Source organism: Pipistrellus hanaki, assembly GCF_964339955.1.
Source record: "Pipistrellus hanaki genome assembly, chromosome: 6".
In the NCBI taxonomy this organism is placed as follows: domain Eukaryota; kingdom Metazoa; phylum Chordata; class Mammalia; order Chiroptera; family Vespertilionidae; genus Pipistrellus; species Pipistrellus hanaki.
Window position 1 is genome coordinate 20,074,112 of NC_140508.1, and position 19,741 is coordinate 20,093,852.

The 19,741-nt window shown below is 47.9% G+C and overlaps 1 protein-coding gene across 6 annotated transcripts in view; it reads left to right on the forward strand.

The window, feature by feature from the left end:
* Window positions 1-19,741, forward strand: part of RRBP1 (ribosome binding protein 1) — a 62,016-nt gene that overhangs the window by 19,945 nt on the left and 22,330 nt on the right. For 4 of the 6 annotated variants that reach the window (XM_084887617.1, XM_084887618.1, XM_084887621.1 and 1 more), the window contains exons 2-4: window positions 4,403-6,413; window positions 16,031-16,179; window positions 17,382-17,504. In XM_084887617.1, coding sequence (XP_084743743.1) covers window positions 4,424-6,413; window positions 16,031-16,179; window positions 17,382-17,504 — 2,262 coding nt within the window. In that variant the 5' untranslated portion in view covers window positions 4,403-4,423. The remainder of the gene's footprint in view (window positions 1-4,402; window positions 6,414-16,030; window positions 16,180-17,381; window positions 17,505-19,741) is intronic. The other 2 variants (XM_084887619.1, XM_084887622.1) reach the window with 2 other exon arrangements.

The window sequence follows — 19,741 nt, forward strand, 5'->3', positions numbered from 1 at the left end:
TAGCAATAGTAAGTAAATGTACATACTGTATTTCAGAATTAACAGTTTCCAGAATTAACAGAACATAGGTGCCTTGTGGTTAGCCCATACAGGATATATGGTGGGCACGCACCTTCTTTACTCACCTGGGCATGGCCTTTGGAAAATCCAGTGGGGATTTCAGAAGCAAAGCACCCTGAATGATGATCTTGAGAGCACATTGTGAGGCATCACTGGCTTTATCATTCCTGTGAAGCAGAGGTTTTCCATGATATTCCCACAAGCTAACCCTGCAGAGCAGCAGGAAGGCTGGCTTTCGCTTAGATTTTTTTTTTTTTTTTTTTGCTGTTTGTGGTGGTACGATCTTACCCTTAAATGTTTTAGTGTATTACTCCTTAAGACTAGGGCTTTTATTTTTCTCTGAAAGATTTCTTTTTAAAAATTCTAAGCTAGGAATTAGTGGTGGGGATGTAATTCCTTTTTAGAGCAACCCATTATACATAAGTTGGGAAGACACATTTGCGTTGCTATCAAACATACACTTGTGTGTATTGCCAAGGGAAATATTCTCCCAAGCTAGCCTTTCTCAATTCTGAACTCCGTACTGAGAATATATTTTTTAGCCCATGTTTGCCTAACTTGAATAAGATTCAAGGCTAATTTTCAACCTTGGCTTTTCTGCCTAAACCACAAGGCTTCAGAGGCCCCACAGTGGTCGGCAGGACAGGCCCGCTTTGTAACAGCCGGTGACCCCGCAGCGCCTCGGGAGACCACCGTCAAGCGCAGAGTTGTTGGGAAGCCGCTTATAGCTTATGGAGTCTCACTAGGGTGACTTAGGCCCCTGTTGTGCTGACTCTGGAGAAGGGGGTTGTTTTACAGGAATTTTGTCATCTGAATAGACCAAGTATACAGATTATAATGTAGTTTTTGTACCTGAGTGTGTCCACATTAGTGAAGTTCTGAGTGGTCTTTGTGAGGACATGGAATTTCAGTTGGTGATGCTCACCAAGAAATCGAGGTTGACCATAGAATATTTTAGGTCTTCTTATCTCTCTCCTTTCCCACCCTGTGGATCCCTTCAGGGCTAAGCAGGGCAGTTTCCTTTTCAACACTCAGCTTGTAAACACTTAAAAGTTCCTGGAAGGATTAATTTGGGGCAGCCTCTTGACTATCATATTAGTAAATGAGGGCGCCCTGGCTGTGTGTGGATCATGCTGTCAGAACCTATGGCCAGAGGTCAGAATCTGCTTGTTCAGGTCTAGGGTTCCATGAGCCTACCTCAGGCTTCATTTGCAGAAGTTCTGATCAGAATGAAGGCTTTGTCTTGGTTCTGCAGACCCAGGGTGATAAGCTGGGAGCAGTATCATAGCTGCAGCTCACAGAGTTACCACCATGGAAAGCACGTATATGAAGTTCCTATCAGGAGCGCATTAAACCCTCTTCCTGCAAGGGTTTTATTATTGTAGAAAGGCACGATGCCCTAGTGTACTTGTTTTGCAATGATTTTTCTTAGAACATAATGCCGAGACATTTAAAACAGTCTCTCTTCTCAGTTCCTTCTTTTAAATGCCCTAAGGTCAAAATTTAGATTTCATTATTGTTTAGAAATTCCTACTCTGTTTCTCTTTCCCACTCCTACTGGAATAGGAATCTCAATTTATAAGTCAATGGCAAGCCTGGACCCGGCCTGGACACTGTGTCTAGAGATTTTGGGAGGGGGGGATGTGCTGGGTAGATGGTTCAACTCTCCTGCTCCTCTCTCTTTGCCCCCCTTCCACTTTCCTTTACCCACCCATCTTATATTAGAGGCTCGGTACACAAAATCCGTTCATGGGAAGGGAGGGATACCTTCAGCCCAGCTAGCACCCTCTTCAATCCGGGTCCCCTTGGGCGATGTCCGACTACCAGTTTAGGCCCAATCCCGGGCCTTGGGCCTAAGCCGGCAGTTCGACATCCCTCCCACAATCCTGGACCACTGGCTCCTAATCTCTCACCTGCCTGCCTGCCTGGTTGGCCTTAACTGCACCCCACCACCTCCTGCCAGCCTAATCATCCCTCACTGCCTCTATGTGTCAGCCTGGTCACTCCTAATTGCCCCCCACTGCTGGCAGGTTGCTCCCAACTGCCCCCTCACTGCCAATCTGACCCCTCCCCCCTAACTGGCCTGGTTGCCCCTCATGCCCCCACTCCCCATCCTGCCAGCCTTGTTGCCCCACACAGCCTGTTTGTTCGGTTGTTTGGACATCCCTCACTAATCCCCTTTGCCAGCCTGGTCATAGGCAGCCATCTTGTGAGGGCATGAGGGTTAATTTGCATTTTACCTCTTTATTATATAGAATTCTGTTCTCTAATTTCATTGTTGATCACCTGTAGGGGCTAGGCTGTTTTTCACTCCAGGGGGATGGGAATGTGATAATAACATGAAAATTAGTTGATGAAAGTTGAGTGTATTCAAATAAATAAAACTCTTGGAATTTCTCACTGAAGTTGAATCTAGCCTGGCCTGTCAGTAAAGTGTAGACCAGGATACATCTGACTCTTTGGACTTTGGTCCATGGGCAGTGAGAAGGGGTGGTTCATCCTCTGGTTTGGAATGTGTCCCAGACAAAGGGCCCCTCCCCAGGGCAAGGATTGAACCTGGTGACACTGTCCTCCTTCCTTTGCAGCCTCCAATGTGAAATTCCAAACCTGGGGTCTTTTTTTGGTGGACTTCCCAAGACTGATACACCCCCTGTTTCTTAATGTGTGAATTGCAGTTTCCATAATTTTTCAGCAGCTATCATTGGCAAAAGACCATTTTTTACTCACGAAATTCTTGGTCACTTTTTAGAATTGTAATAAAAAGATTTTCATTTCTGACCCTTGGGTAGTTGTATTTATCAACACGGGGGAAAGAAGTGACAGATAAGAGATGGCACACCTGGGGCCTCCTGGCTAGAATGTATGCAGCTGGAAGACTGCAGAAGTGTTTGCTTTGGCATGTTAACAGGTGAACGGTGCCAGGTGTTAGACCTGGGTCCTTGAGTTTGGCTAGGAAAAAATTCAGAGCTAAGACTGAAATACAGGTGAAAGTTTATTTAGAAAGTCAGAGGTAGAAAAGTGAGCCAGCTAGGCTGCCTGGGTTTAAGAAAAGAGAGAGAGGGGAAGACACACACACACACACACATACACACACACACACACACACCCCCAACCTCCCGCCTTAAGAGCTTTTTAACTAGAAGTCTCAGAGGAGGATCTCAATAGAATATTCATCAGCTTTCCAGCTTTCCAGGAGTGTCTGCTCAGGGTCATGGTCTCCACTGATTGGTCTGCACCAGGGCAGGGGATCATAGCTAGTCCTGATGTCAGCCTTGGCGTCACCAGGCCTGATCTGGTCTTGCTGCTTTTCCGGGCCTGGAGGTGAAACACAACTGAAGCCTAGATGTTATCTCTAGTTTAACTAAAACTCTGTCTTAGTGGTCAACAACCTTGGTTCCTAAGATTTTTTTATATAAGTCAGAACCTCACTGTCTTGGGGTGATGCTTAAGGGAGTGATGCTGCAAGGGCTTGTTTGGGAGCAGTAGAGGCTTTTTTCCAGCCCCCTTGTTCCTCCTCTACAGAAGGTTTACCGATGACTAGTGATGTAACAGGGGAGGACCACATGATGACCAGTGATATGAAAGATTAGGGGGTCTGAACTGCATGGCCAGCAATATGCTTGGGGAGGAAAGGTCACCCCAGGGATGAGGTCCCACCTTACAGTTGTCCATTGGTAAGCTCCCGGAGCTTTCCACCCTGGTGACCTTTTGTACCTGGCTTATCAAATTCCTGCTCTTCTCATGTCTGTCTGTCTTAACTGCCTACTATATCAGGCTCACATGTTTTTTTTTTTTCCAATTTGTCTATTTCACATTGCGTAAAAAAGGATTTCTGACCTAATGTGAAAAAGCAAAAGCTCTCTTGGCAAGTGCTGCTTACATTTCTATAACAATCAACTATGACTTGTTGACACCTCCTAATTTAGTGGAGCATTTTTGCCACAGTCCTCACCACTCCTGATTGTTACACACCTGGCCTGTGCTCGTGCTCATATTCATGTGCATTTTAACTCCTCCAGTGGGGAATATCTTGAATTGTGATCAAGGCCTCTGAGTCTCCAGGGTATCACATGCCCTAAGTACAGACCTTCAGTCTGCCATCTCCTCAGTGCTTTGTATCTACCAGCACTGAAAAAGACTGCGCATATCTTGCTTAGAAATTGCTCTCTTTTACGGAGAGACAGGTTAGAGTGTATGGCATCAGAGATTGCCTGGATTTGTTTCTTCGTTGACTTTATCAGTCTGAAGAATTAGTGAAACCTTAAGTTGGTGGTGGGGGAGGGGATGGAAACTGAATACCTCAGTTTCTGCAGAAAGTAATCTATGTGTATGTGTTTGGCAGGTGAACGGAAAATAAGCCAGAATGGACATTTACGACACTCAAACCTTGGGGGTTGTGGTCTTTGGTGGATTTATGGTTGTTTCCGCCATTGGCATCTTCCTGGTGTCAACCTTCTCCATGAAGGAGACGTCGTATGAAGAAGCTCTAGCCAACCAGCGCAAGGAGATGGCAAAAACATATCACCAGAAAGTAGAGAAGAAAAAGAAGGAGAAAACAATAGAGAAGAAAGGGAAGACTAAGAAAAAGGAAGAGAAACCCAACGGGAAGATACCTGACCATGAGCCAGCCCCAAACATGACCATCCTCCTCAAAGACCCAGTACGGGCACCTGCAATGGCTGTGGCTCCAACCCCGGTCCATCCCTCCATGGTCATTACCCCTATAGCCACGGTACCAGCCATGCCCCAAGAGAAGCTGGCCTCCTCCCCTAAGGACAAAAAGAAGAAAGAGAAAAAAGTAGCAAAAGTGGAACCAGCAGTCAGTTCTGTAGTGAATTCTATCCAGGTTCTTGCCTCAAAGGCTGCCATCTTGGAAACTGCTCCTAAGGAGGTGCCTATGGTGGTTGTGCCTCCAGTGGGTTCCAAGCCCACTGGTGCTGTTCAGGGCAAAAAGGGAGAGGGGACCCAGAACCAGGGCAAAAAGGCAGAGGGAACTCCCAACCAGGGCAAAAAGGCAGAGGGGGCCCAGAACCAGGGCAAAAAGGCAGAAGGGGCCCAGAACCAGGGTAAAAAAGTAGAGGGGGCCCAAAACCAGGGCAAAAAGGCAGAAGGGGCCCAGAACCAGGGCAAAAAGGCAGAGGGGGCCCAGAACCAGGGCAAAAAGGCAGACGGGGCCCAGAACCAGGGTAAAAAAGTAGAGGGGGCCCAAAACCAGGGCAAAAAGGCAGAAGCGGCCCAGAACCAGGGCAAAAAAGTAGAGGCCCAGAACCAGGGTAAAAAGGCAGAGGGTGCCCAGGACCAGGGTAAAAAGGCAGAGGGTGCCCAGAACCAGGGTAAAAAGGCAGAAGGGGCTTCCAACCAGGGCAAAAAGGGAGAGGGGGCCCAGAACCAGGGCAAAAAGGCAGAAGGGGCCCAGAACCAGGGCAAAAAAGTAGAGGCCCAGAACCAGGGTAAAAAGGCAGAGGGTGCCCAGAACCAGGGCAAAAAGGGAGAGGGGGCCCAGAACCAGGGTAAAAAGGCAGAGGGGGCCCCCAACCAGGGCAAAAAGGGAGAGGGGGCCCAGAACCAGGGTAAAAAGGTAGAAGTTGTTCAGAATCAGAGCAAAAAGGTTGAGGGAACTCCCAACCAGGGCAAAAAGGCAGAGGGGGCCCAGAACCAGGGCAAAAAGGCAGAGGGTGCCCAGAACCAAGGCAAGAAGGCAGAGGGGGCGCAGAGCCAGGGTAAAAAGGCAGAAGGCACCTCCAACCAAGGTAAAAAGGCAGAGGGGGCTCCCAACCAGGGCAAAAAAGGAGAAGGGGCCCAAAATCAGGGCAAAAAGGCCGAAGGAACTCCCAACCAGGGCAAAAAGGGAGAGGGGGCTCCCAACCAGGGCAAAAAAGCAGAGGGGGCCCAGAATCAAGGCCAAAAGGTGGAGGGGGGCCAGAATCAGGGCAAAAAGGCAGATGGGGCCCAGAATCAGGGCAAAAAGGCAGATGGGGCCCAGAACCAGGGCAAAAAGGCAGAGGGGAGCCAGAATCAGGGCAAAAAGGCAGAGGGGGCCCAGAATCAGGGTAAAAAGGCAGATTCAGTTGCTAATCAGGGCACAAAGGTGGAGAGTACTGCAAACCAAGGGAAAAAAGCAGATGGGCCCTCTAACCAAGGCAAGAAAACAGAGGGAACCCCAAACCAGGGCAAAAAGTCAGAAGGGTCCCCTAACCAGGGCAAAAAAGTGGATGCATCTGCCAATCAGGGTAAAAAGGCAGAGTCAGCTCCTAACCAGGGCAAAAAGGCAGATATGGTTCAGAGCCAGGAGGCACCAAAGCAAGAGGCTCCTGCAAAGAAGAAGTCTAGTTCAAAGAAGAAAGGTGAGCCTGGTAAGTAGCTTTGATTTCTTTATGAACTTGGAGGAAAATGCTGTCTTTGAATAGCTTATGAATTTCCTTTGGGGAAGCCATCTTATCAGTTAGCTATTGCCACAACAAAGCTGCATAACAAACATTTTAGATTTCAGCGATTTACACCAGCAGTCATTTATTCTTGCTCGTACTTCTGCTGAATTTGCTAGAGGTTGCTGATCTGGGTGGGCGCTTAACGTGTTAAATGTCTGACTGCCTTTTGTGAGTCTGTTCTCTTGTGTACCCTCACCTGGTATTTTAGCATAGCTTTATTCATTTCTATGTGTTGAGAGAATAATGGTAGGATAATGTTTACAGGGAGCAGTTGTATTTACCCCTCCAGCCCCTCACCCCAGTGTCCTGTTCTCCCTACCCCCATTCCCGTTATGATTCTTTAATACTTTTATTGATTTCACTGAGGAAGAGAGAGAGAGAGAAACATCAGTGATGGGAGAGAATCATTGATCGGCTGGCTCCTGCATGCCTCCCCACTGGAGATCGAACTCACAACTTGGTTATGTGCCCTTGACTGGAATCGAACTTAGGACTCTTCAGTCTGCAGGCCGACCCTCTGTCCACTGAGCCAAACCAGCTAAGGTTTGTTCCATTTATTTAACAGAGCATTTTATGTATGTACTAGAAGCCCGAAGATTTGTGCAAGAATAGGTCTTCCTTCCCTTGGCTGTGGGTGCCACCATCTTTGTTGTGGAGTTATGGTCAATTATTATATTGTTTTTATTAGATAGGATAAAATAATATAGAACATTAGTTTCCTGTTATTTTAGTTCATATTAATAGGGAAATTGGACCAATGAGTTCCTATTTCATGTTCATCACTCATTTGCTAGAATACTAGTAGTCTTATGTTTTCTTAGTTGATTTGGAAAAAGAATTGCATTTGTCTTGATGAGGCATCTTTTGTTGTTAATCCTCACCCTAGGATATTTTTCCATTGATTTTTAGAGAGTGTGGAAGGGAGGGGAGAGAGAAACATCCATGTAACAGAGATAAATCAATTGGTTGTTTCCCCGCACACGCTCCTACCAGGGCTGGGGATTGAGCCTGCAACTGAGGTATGTGCCCCCGGACTGGAATTGAACCTGAGGCCCTCGCTGACAGGTGCCCAGAGGGAAGCCCAGCAGATGTGTGTGTGGGGGGGATGGAGGGGGTACAGGACACACTTCTGTAAGTCCAACTTGGAACTTTTCCAGAACTTCTGATCTAATTTTCCTACAAGAGCAAATCAAGGCCATGTGACAGCTTTTACCATTTGTCTGTGGCTGAATTTGGCAGTGAACACTTGCCTTCCTAATCCCTGCTTTTTAAAATTTATTACTGTATAAATATGTGCTTTCAGCAAACACAGTTCAAGCAGTATAAAGTCATAGAAGGTAAAAAGTTAGTGTTCCTTCCTGCATCATCCCATTTACAATCCACTTCCCAGGGGGAGCCCTGGGGATCCTCTGCTCATCACACCGAATGCACAGCTGGAGCCTGCAGTGCATGTAGCTTTGGGCCTGGCTTTCTTTCCTTACAAGTGGACTGGTGACACCTTCTACAGGGCTGCCGCTTTCCATCGCATGAATGTGTCATGACTTAATTAAATGATGTTAGTAGTGTTCGTTGTTGGTTTTTTTTGCTCAAATTAATATTTTTTTTTTTGCTAAAATTTTTTGCTAAAATTAATGTTGCAGTGATATATGTATGTTGTGTGAGTATCTCTGTAGAAAGTAAGTTCCTAGATACGTGACTGCTAAGTCAAAAAGTAGGTCCACTTTTAGGAAGACAGTACAGCATCATTCTTCAAACACATTCCACGATTTACCCTTGTTGCAGAGTGCAAGAGGACCATATGAGTATTTCCAGCGCCCTCCGAATGGTTTATTGCTCATGTGGTACTATGAAAATGGTGACATTTTCAGGGGAGCATCATAAACCCAGGTGTGGAACAAGGAGAAAATACTTGTTTATGAAACAAAAGGCATGGACTCTTGTCTCAATGTTTGGAAAAGAGGGAATTCATGGTACCAAAGAGAAAGTGGAAATTTTCCAGAACTGAAGCTTCTAAGTGTTTGCAGTGCCGTGTGGCCTCTGCTGGTTCCTGATAACGACAGGGCCCAGGAGAGCCCAGCCACCCTCCAGGAGACATAGGTATTTATAACCCCATGATGACCACGTTGTCAGACATACACAGCTTATGTGGAGAAAGAGACCATCTTTGGGGGACAGAATTATGAGTAAATCTTAATATCTTCACCCTCCTGCATTTCCCAGTTTTACTGTAACACTCACTTTTTACCTTCTGTGATTTTATACTGCTTGAACTGTGTTTGCTGGAAGCACATACTTATACAGTAATACATTTTTCTCCTTTTAGGAGAGCTGTCTGTGCCAGGACCTGGAGGAAGGTTCAGATTAGCCCAGGGTGGGTCTGGACCCCGGATAAACCAAAGATTTGGCCTTGGGAAGTACAAGGTGCTCGTTCAGGAAACTCCACATTTAGATGCGCTTTAGAATACCGGGCTTCCCCTGGAGCTTGGTTTGCTTGGAGTAGAAGCTGAGCAAGGCTAAGCCCAGGGCATGGCCTTCCTCCCTAGGATGGCTTTATGCCTGACACGCTCCCCATCTGCAAATGCAGAATGTTTACTCTGAGGCCAGAAGGCCAACACGACAGGGCCCAGGAGAGCCCAGCCACCCTCCAGGAGACATAGGTATTTATAACCTCATGATGACCACGTTGTCAGACACACACACAGCCCATACTGGAGAAAGAGGCCATCTTTGGGGGATAGGATTATGGGTAAATCTTAATATCTTCACTCTTCTGCATTTCCCAGTTTTACTGTAACATGTAGGTATTGTTTTTTAAATAGAAAATAAAGAAAAAGTCCACTATTTGTTTGAGTCAAATAAATAGGACTTCATTGTACCAAGCAGAACCCCTGTCTTTTCAGGCGCTGTGAGGCAGTGCAGCCCTGACCAGAGGTCCCCTGAGTATCCTCTGAGCAGCAGGAAGAAATCCTTGCTCCTTTAGCGGGGCCAGGTGGAGGAAAGAAAGTGGCCAGTTTTTCTCATGCTTGTCCCAGCCTTGGGTACCCAGTAAATGGTGGGTCCTGCGTTTACAAACCTGGCAGTGTGTTGGGGGACCTGGCAGCTGCATGTTGTGCCAGGCCTTGAGGGGCGGCTTCACCCTCTGCCAGAGCGGGTGGAAATGCAAATAGAATCATGTTATATAACCTAATAAATGGGGCAGGGGTCACCAGAGGTCAAGGGAGACGCGGAGAAATTTTCAGACCTACCAGGAAAACTTTAGGTGTCTGTAACTTAGCAGGGACCTCATCTTCAATTGTATAACCTGATAAGAACACCACCCCTTCCTTCCTCCAATTCTACCTCCCTTCCCCCCTACTGTCCTTTGTGCTGTGGGCTCACTGTGTCTGTGGCCTAGTGCTGGGTCACACCACTGGGAACGTGACACCATTAGGTGCATAGTTTATGAAACTTCTCCATGAATGTATCCCCCTAACATTCTGTTTTACAAGAACAGAAACCAAAGCTCAACTCTGTTTTCAAACTTCCCAGAAATCATGCAGCTAGCAAATGCTAGGGCAGGGATCAGGGCTGGAGCTTTGGCCTCCATCTGTGCTCTCCTCTTAGGGCTGAGGCACAGACAGATGTGTACTGAGAGTAAGCTTCATACTCTTTCTTTTGAAATATTAGGTTTTTTGGGGTCTGAAGCTCAAGAGTTTCTGTAGGGCTTTGAGCCATTACTCACTTACTCTTAGTTCTTCAAATTCAACTCTTTTCTTTAAAAAAAAAAAAAGAACAAAAAGTGTCTCCTCGGGAAGAAAGCCAAGTATCAGTATGGTACTGCCACATCTTAGAGAAGCTGTAGATGCTGTTCATGTTTCAGATATGAAGTTGATTTTTTTGAGAATTGAGGAGGAAATAGTCATGCAATTCATAGGACTTTTTAAAGCATTACGTTAGACATCATTAAAACACAATTTCCAAGTTAAGATTACTTTTTCTCCAACACAATAAAAAGGACTGATTCAAAGGTCCAAATAGCATTGCTCTTGACATTATTTGTACTTCATTCCAGTGCATTTGGTCATGAGGGCAGACAAGTCCCTGGGAAGTGCTGGTGTGGCCGAGCTGGGCTTGGAGTCTGTGCAGGGCCAGCCACCTCTGGGGTACAGACTGATGAGACTGCAGGGCCTGCAGCTGATGCTGCTGATGCATTTGAGGGATCTTCCATCGAGGGCCCACAAGCCCGGAGAGACCCTTCTCTGTCAATGAATTGCCTTCTGCATAGTGGGGAGGCCAGCAGCAATGCCGGCCCAAGTTTCTCATTTATAGAGATGGATGCACTCGCTGCCAGCTTCTGTGATTCAGGGAGATGCCCTCTGGACTAGGGGTCAGCAGGAGTCAGGGGCTTGTCGTCCATCTCTAAATGAGATGATGGCTTGTGTAGTGTTGGGCTTCAAGGAGTTGCAGGGTAGCCCTTCCTGGGACCCTGGGACTTTTGCTTGGAATTGGCTCAGGTGATTGGGGATGCCAACCTAGAAGGCAACCTGAGGTTAGTGTCTGGCTTTCTGTCGAAAGGACAGAGCCGTGTTCGGAGGCAGCAGCCATTTTGCCTGCATCTGTGTGTCTGAGGCCTTCAGACTGATCTAGACATCCCCTGAGAAAATGAGTGTCTGCCAGTGGTGTTCACCCTTAACCCCTAAAACCACACACCCCTGTGGCAGGTTTTGCTCTCGAGACCCTGAGTTGACACTTGGGCCTGTGTCCCAACAGTTCTTCTTTCTGTACTCTTAGTACTCTTAGGCATGGACTTTTCCCTGATCTGTCTGCCTCCAGCCTTGTTTCATTGTGTGTCCTGGAATAATTTTTCTCAGATGCAAACCTTGCTCCCTTCTAGACGTTCTCCTTGCCTGTGGAATAAAATCTGGATTCCTGGGGCCTGTGAAGACTTGGACTTACCCTAGCCTCACGCCCTTGCTCTGACTAGTAAGGCCTCTCGGAAGCCTCTGCGCCTGTCCTGTGCTGGCCCCCTTGCTGAAGCCCCAGCTCTTGTCTTCTTACTAGGCAGTGTTTGGCTCGAGCATCCTGTTTAAAAGTCTTTCTGGTGTTGCTGCCATAGTTGCTTCTGTAGTGACGCACACAATCCTATATTCCTTCTGTGTGGCTCTGCTGCATGATTGTCAGGTGTCCTGTGTCTCTTCTACCTGTCTTAGCTGGCACTTTCACCCCAACTTATCAGGCCTAGCCTTCTATAGACTGCCGGGTACACATAGGTCCATGCTTTGTGCATGAAGACCACCTGAATCTGCCTGTCCTAGGGAGGACTGACAGGCATCTGCAACAACAGCTGGAGTCCATGGCAGGGGTGTTAATCTCTCATTGATCACCAGCTGTCTCGAGCTCAGATGCAGTTCCTGGAGAGGTCCCGACGCCCTCCCTGTCGGTTGAGTAAGCTGAGCGTGAGCAGTGCCAGAAGTGTTCCGGTAACGGCCCACTCAAGGGGCTGAGGCTGAAACCGTGCTGGGTTGTGGAACCCAATGGGTCCCCTTTGAAAATTTTCCTGAAGGACCCCAGTTGACAGAAATTCCTGTGTGCCTTTTTTGCAAGACAAATTTAATTTTAGGTGATTGAGCCTCCCATGTGGTCACAAAAGGGAGCTTAGTTTTGGAATTTGAAGTGTTATACGCATTATCAGAACTGAGAGCCAAGAGAGGCACACGGCTCCTTGCTTGTATGTGCTGCTCCTTTAACCTACTGAGTGAGAACAGTGGTACAAGGTACAGGGTCCACAGGCTGTGTGGTTCTGTCTGCAGGGGTATTTTGGGCACCACTTTTGTATGACTTCCATTCCATTGGTGGGAGTAGGAGAAAGGGCAGAATTGCTTCAGCCACCCTGAGCTCTTCCCTAGGTGTGCTGTCCTGTTCCAGGAGGGTTTGGGTCTGTGATTCTCCTGTGGTGGGCTTGACGGTGTGGCCTTGTGGGTAGATTCGGCAGTGCTTTACCCTGTGCTAGGCATTGTTCAAGCACATTGCAGCAAGGCTTTATGAATGCGGTTTGACAGATCACTAGTAGATGTTGAATCTTTGATAAATTTATTTTAGTGCCTTAAGATTTCATATTACCAAGGATTATTTCTAGATTTTGGAGTATTTGCTGGAGTCAGGCGTGATGTGCAAACATGTATTAACTCCTGTTAGTATGCTGTTTGTTGATGGAGTCTGTGTGCCTATCTCCCAGTAACGGGTACCTCATCAAGGTGAGCTTAGAGAGGATCTGAAACCTGTAAATAAATGTGACCCCCACAGATATCCAGAAGTTCTACTTTTCTGATATAGGAAGCATAGAGATGGCACCATTTTTACTTAAAAGACTTAATGAAAAAAATGTCAGGTTATTGCTTTCTAAAAATACTGTAAAACATAGTGTATGTATGAGGATGGAGAAGGCCTTGAAAGTTTCTGTGAGGGGAATGGGCAGGGGAGAATTAAGTGTTACTATACATAGCTTTGCATTTTTTTACTTGTTAAATGTTTTTATTTGTTTATTATTATAGCTATAAAATAATACAATTACATTATAAAGTTTTATTGAAGATGTATTAGAATGATACTTTTACAGAGTAATCTCAGAAATGGTTTTTGGACTGGGTGTCTTAGGGTCCATGTCTCCTAGACCTTCAGGAGGGATTGCACATTGTTGAGACCATGGGGGGATTGATGCCTGTGAAGGAAATGATATTTCACAGGGAAGTGTAGCTGCATTACCTTGATGTCCCCTTCACCCCAGCAGTGCACTCGGGGCCTTAGGAGTCTAGAAGGATGGTCTTCAAGGAGAGCCTTCAGGAGAGACCCAAGCCGCTGGTCTGAGGCCCCTGTGGGGATGGAGGCTGCCAGGATTTCAGTAGGGAGTGCTTTGAGGGTCCCCAGGGCTGGAAAGGAGCAAATTGACCTGTCTGGTAGAAACAGTGTGAGCCACATGTGTACACCATGTATGGAGTTTAAACCTTCTTAGTAGTCACATTTGAAAAGGCAAACAAGAAACAAATATAATTCATTTTAATGACGTATTTTATTTAACCCAGTTTACACAAAACATTATAATTATAGCATACAATCAATATAAAAAAGTTATGACAGGTATTTAACTGTTTTATATGAAATATTTGAAAATCCGTGGTGTACCCCCACTTGGTTGGTGGCCAGTCTTCCAGACTGTACAGAAATAGACCTTTCTGAGTGAGGACAGGAAATTGTCTGTATGGTGCTTGGTTTCAGAGAGGCTGGCCTGCCCAATTTTGCTTCAGGGGTATCTGTGAAACGAGTGGTCCTCCTCCTTTGGGAAAACACTGGCAGTAAACATCCATCTACAGGCTGAGAGGGCAAAGCAGGGAAGCCCGTAAAGTAAAAGGCTAATAGTGGGGTTTTCTCCCAATGGTGAACTAGAGAGTGGTTTTTATTTTCTTTTGGTCTAGCTGTACTCAGTTTTTTTCTGGTGTTCATAAGTTACCATTAAAATTATTCCTTATTTTATATATATTGAATTTCAATGAAAAGGCAGAAGGTTGAAGGGCACGTGCTTCCTCTCCCCCTTCCCCCAACCCATTTTCATGGCACCCTTGAGCTGTTAGGCCTGTAATGTCACCATGGTTATTTCTAATCTCAAGGTTCACCAAGGTAAGAGGCTCTAAAATGAAGGTGCTCATAGCAACCAGCTCATCTATGTCCCACATACTCCTTATTGAGGTATCATGCTAAATGCTTTGACTTGTGATGAAAATATTATGATAAGCCAGAGAATTTTGGGGTTGCTATGGAAACCTCCATTCATTGTCCTCAGGGTGGGCTTAGCTGAAGGGGCCACACAGGTCAGCCTGTTTTCTTTATTTCAGCTCATTTTTGGCCCTGTCATTCAGCTATAGGGAAGATTTGAGCCTCAGCATAAGGAATTGCCTGGGCATTTCAGGCAGGGCTCTTACAAGATGGGGCATCTTGGTTCATTCCTTTTTGCTTTGAGAGTCTTTGATGAGAGCAATGTTTTCTGGGGAGTGTAGTATTAGGAGTGTTTCAGAAGTGACCATTGGTTTTTGGCAAATATCTCTGTCTCCTTCAGAAGTCACTAATGGACTGAGGCGTGGGCAGGCCCTTCTGCAAGAACCTAGCTCAGCCTTCCCCCCTAAAAGATCCCTAAGCTTCATCCAGGGGGAATGGGAAATTGTGTTTGAACCTGACTGTGTGTGACCTCAGAGCAACCTTGGAGACATGGGCCTTTTGCTTCCCATGCTTCTCCCATGGGTGTGGCTGTGGGCTACTGTGTTTGTGGGGAATGATGGGCTCACTGGTCAGTTAGGACCTGCAGGGCCATAGGGCTTGGTCATGCAGGGGGTGAGCCTTGCTGAGCTGTTTTAGAAAAAAATGGAAGAAAAAAAAGACCCATTCTATCTGAGAAAGAAGGAAAAGTACCTTTGCCTTGATTAATTCTGCTCATTTTGATGATAAGGGTGGGGAGGATATCTCCTCTAACCTAGGAAAACTCCACCTTTCTTATCTTGGTGACTTCTCCATCGGCTGTCTTTGGACACTCAGGAAGCATGTGCAGGGCCCTCAGTTTATTTCATTTCTGAATGCAGATGGCCCCCAACTGACAATGGTTCCACCTACAGTCTTCCAACTTTGCAGTGATTTGAAAGTTATACATACAATAAATTGCATGAGATAGTCAACACTTTATTTTATTTTTTATTAATATTTTTATTTCAGAGTGGAAGGGGGAGAGAGAGAGAGAGAGAGAGAGAGAGAGAGAGAGAGAGAGAGAGAGACATTAATCATCATTGATCGGCTGCCTCCTGGACACCCCACATTGGGGATTGAGCCCACAACCTGGGTGAGTGTCCTGACCAGGATTCAAACTGTGACCTGGTTCATAAGTCGAAACTCAGCCACTGAGCCATGCTGGCCGGGTGATAGTCAACACTGTATTATAAAACTAGAAGCCCAATGCATGAAGATTCATGCTAGAATGGGCTTTCTTTTCCCTGGCTGCTGGCATCTCCTTTCCACTCCTGCCCAGCCCCTTTCCACTCAGGCTCTGGAGCCACCTCTTTCCACTCTGGCCACGCCTTCCCACACTGCCCAGAGGCCCTGAGAGACTAGGGGTGGGGCAGAATTCCTGCCCCCTTCATTCCGTGCCTGTGTATGCAAATTAGCCACCATCTTTGTTGGGTTAATTTGCATATCACTCCTGATTGGCTGGTGGCTAGTGGAGGTATGGTCAGTTTGCATGTTTGTCTATTAGGTAAGATAGGTTCTGGGCTCCATGACTTCGGAGCTAATGTAAGTGTTCTGAGCACATTTAAGGTCACCCAGGCTAAGCTGTTCAGCAGGTTAGGTGTATAAATGCATTTTGACTTCTGATGTTTTCAACTTATGATGAGTTTGTTGGGACCTAAGTCGAGAAGCCATACCCCAGACAGCTGGACAGAATCTTTGGCTTTTACTGGCCTTTACTGCTTCAGGGTGTGACTGACTTGGTTGCTCATGTCTGAGTGTAAGTCCTTCTCTCTGCACAGGATCCTTGGACACCGACAGTCCTCTCTGCCTCCCGTACAAGACGCTGGTCTCCACGGTTGGAAGCATGGTGTTCAACGAGGGTGAGGCCCAGCGGCTAATTGAGATCCTGTCTGAGAAGGCTGGTGTCATTCAGGACACCTGGCATAAGGTGGGCCCACATTCTCCTTCCCTTGTTTAGTGGCCTCTGCAGCTGGCCTGAGTGGTTTTGCCTCCCCCGCTCCCTCTCAGGGACCTGTGAATTGTAGTGGCTACCTGCTCCTTGCCAAGCTGCACAGGGAACAGCCTCCACTCACTTTTCTTGGCAGAACCCTGCTGCCCTTTTCCAAGCAGAGGCTGTATGAACCGCCCTGCAGATCCTTTGGCTTCAGCTATAGCCCAGCTGTGGCTGGGCCACTGAATCTTAAAGAGCTGGGGCAGCGCTCTGAGTTTCAGGGGGCTAGGGGTGCAACACAGGAGCGGGGGCCCGGCTGGTTTGTGGCCAGGGCTCTGGGTGCAGGAAGGAATATGTGTAGGGACACACTGAGTGAGGAAACCTTGTGATGGGCCCAGAAGCACCTTCCCTCCTGCTGTTGGGGGCCAGGTCAGATGCTGGCACCCACCCTCTGGTACCTTGGTGAATGAGCTGTCACCAGGAAGTGCTGCATGGCACATAGTTATTTGTTCCTTAATCAGAGTTGGAATTATAGGTAATTTTGTGGCATCTTGGTGGTTAGAGAGAGATGTTGGGGGTGCCTTAAAAGATCAGTGGAGTTCCTCCACTTCTGGCCCTTGCTGAGCTGTGATGTGTCATACAGTCGCAGGGAGCTGTTCACTCAGTGAACAGAGGGGGGGGTGTGTGTGTGGAAAGAGGTTTCCTGGTTGTGAGTGGGCTGGAGAAGGTCAGGATGACCTCGCTTCTCCAAGGAGAGAGGCCTGAGCTCCACTCAGGCTACTGTCCCAGAATACACTGCCCCTCCCATGGCTTCTCTGCCTCAGCCAGGGATCTACGGGCTTTTTGCACACATAATCGAAGGGCTAGGCGCTCAACAGGAAACAGTGGCCACTGCCCGCAGTGGATAGGCCCTGGCCTCCATTGACCCAAGTTAATGGGAAACGCTGTGCTCCTAAAAACTACCTCAAAGATCCAGTGCTTTTGCCAAGGGTTCTTGAGGCCCTACAGACTAGGTGTCTAAGGTGGGGGTGGAGGGAAGGGACCCTTTCCCCAGAAATGTCTGGAGTCAGGGTGGAACCTGCTTATCTGAAGCTCCTGCTTCCACTTCATCAGGACACTGAGCCAGAATCTGCTGGGCTGGGGGGACAAACCAAGCGTGTCTGTACCCTCTGTTCACGTGGCTCTGTGGATATTTCTAGGCCACTCAGAAGGGCGACCCTGTGGCGATTCTGAAACGCCAGCTGGAAGAGAAGGAAAAGCTGCTGGCCACAGAGCAGGAAGACGCGGCTGTTGCCAAGAGCAAACTGAGGGAACTCAATAAGGTATGGCCCATCCTGAGAGTACCTGGGCTGCAGCAGTGCTGCCCCTGGGTCATGGCGTTGCCTCCCTACTCTGACTCTGCTCAGGGCTGCCGATGTGACTGTCCCTCGAACCAATGCGCACTGTGACTGGGAGCCCGAGGTCAGCCTGTTCAGCCCCTGCAGAGCTCCATGGAGTGGCAGCTTCCTTCTCAGGACTAGGAATGCAGGGTTGTTAAGTAGTGTGGGTTGGAGTCATTGGCCTGTTCCACAGTTATGGGCCATCGTTTTAGGGTCTACACCCTGAACAGGAGGATGGGTGCAGTTGACCTACAGTTATTTTCATGGGGCCAAGGGGGCTGCTTTCCTCCCTTTTCTGCTGTCTGTGGAACAATCCTGAGGGAAAGCCTGGCTCCTGTGTCAGCTGATGACTGGTGTGTGATGTTTGTACTCAGTGAACAGCAGTAGCATGAGTCAGGACACATGCACAGGGGCTGCTCTCCCTGTCAGAACTCCCTGGGGCTTCTCCCTCTCCTTCTAAGGAGAAAGTTCTGGTGTCCCAGCCCATGGGCTAGGTTTTGCCAGCACAGTGCTGAGCATTGCCCTCTCCCTCCCCCTGCTCTCTGCCTCCTCCAACAGTGCAACAGGTGCAGGGGGTGGGCCTGCGGATGCCCCATAGTGTCTAGGCTGCGGCCCCTCCTCGGGGCACCTTCCATCTGCTCATTTGAGAAGACTCAGAGGTGAAGCAGCGAGTTTCTGTCCTAAATTGGAGGGATGTGGCTTTGAGCCAAATGGCATAGTTTGTTTGGTGGGGAAGGCAGGAGTAGAAGAGGAGCCTTTGGTTGGTTACTCTTGGTTAATGCTCTGGCCAGGAGAAGGGGGGGTGGAAATGCAGGTCTCTGTGGCCTTCACTAGAGCTTGTTAGCTTCTGCTTAGAGCAGAGGTGTGGGGGACTCAATATGTGGCCTTCACACAAGTCCATCTTGTGGTGTTGGTTAAATGCAGGGTGGCTGGAGCCATTTGCTCTGTGCCCAAGAGCTGACTGCACATGTCTCTTCCTGGTAGACATGACATAGTACGTCCTAAGCCCGTGGTCGGCAATCTACGGCTTGCGAGCCACATACAGCTCTTTGGCCCCTTGAGTATGGCTCTTCCACAAAATACCACGGCCTGTGCAAGTCTATTTTGAAGAAGTGGCATTAGAAGAAGTTTAAACTTAAAAAATTCGCCTCTCAAAAAGAATATTTCAATCGTTGTACTGTTGATATTTGGCTCTGTTGACTAATGAGTTTGCCGACCACTGCCCTAGGCCAGGAGCATTTACACCATGGAAGTGGGCCAGCTCTACAAATCAGAGGTCTTTCTCTAAGAGCCAGCCGACCAGCACACCATTGATTAAGAGTCTGTGGTTTAGGGGGAGCCAGTATTCCATACCTTCTCACTGGACAAACTGGGAAATACCTGTGAAAATTTGTTGATACCCCCAAAGTAAGTTTCAGGTGAGGAAAAAAAGGAGTGAGTGTTCCCACAGCTGGCTGGCATGGGGTTGCCTGGCTAGTTCCTTGTGTCTACCGCCTTGAATTTAGGAAGGGCTGCAGGTGTGACGAGTGAATAACTGCAACCTCTGACAGTGATGCTGGCCTCTCTTCCTCACTGCTGGTGTCTCTGGCCACTGAGGGCCAGTGAACCATGCAGAAGGAGGCCCCTCAGACACTGCCCCTCGTGCTGGGCCACTTACTGCTCTCACTCAGTGGTGGCTGCTTCACGAGATTGCCAAAGCCACATAGCAGCTAACCTACAGATGCTCTCCTCAGTTCTATTATATGTCCAGCCCTCCCCTGATAGATCTCCCTGGCAGCCGGCTGCAGGGGCCTGTGAGATATGCAGGGGTGCAGCCCTTGGTTTCATTACTCATCTCACTCTCCAGGAATCCAGGCCTTGGCTCCTAGGCGAGGAGATGTCTGAGGTGCATCCAGCCCTCCCTCCTCTGTCCTCCCTGCAGTTGCAGCCCAAGGAGATCCTCTCAGGCTCTCAAGTGCTAACCTGGTCCTGCGAGGCACTCTTTATGCTCTGCCATTCGCCTCAAATGCTCTTCACTGCTGAACTGGCTGGGCTTTTATTCCCTATCCCTGAAGACTCAATTTTCTTTCCCTCGGGAATCCTTCCAGAGCCCCCAGTTTCTTGTCTCAGCACAGAGGTTGCCATCGCAGTCATATGCCATTGTATCGTGTTCGGTGACTCTGACCCGCTTGCTTGATTCA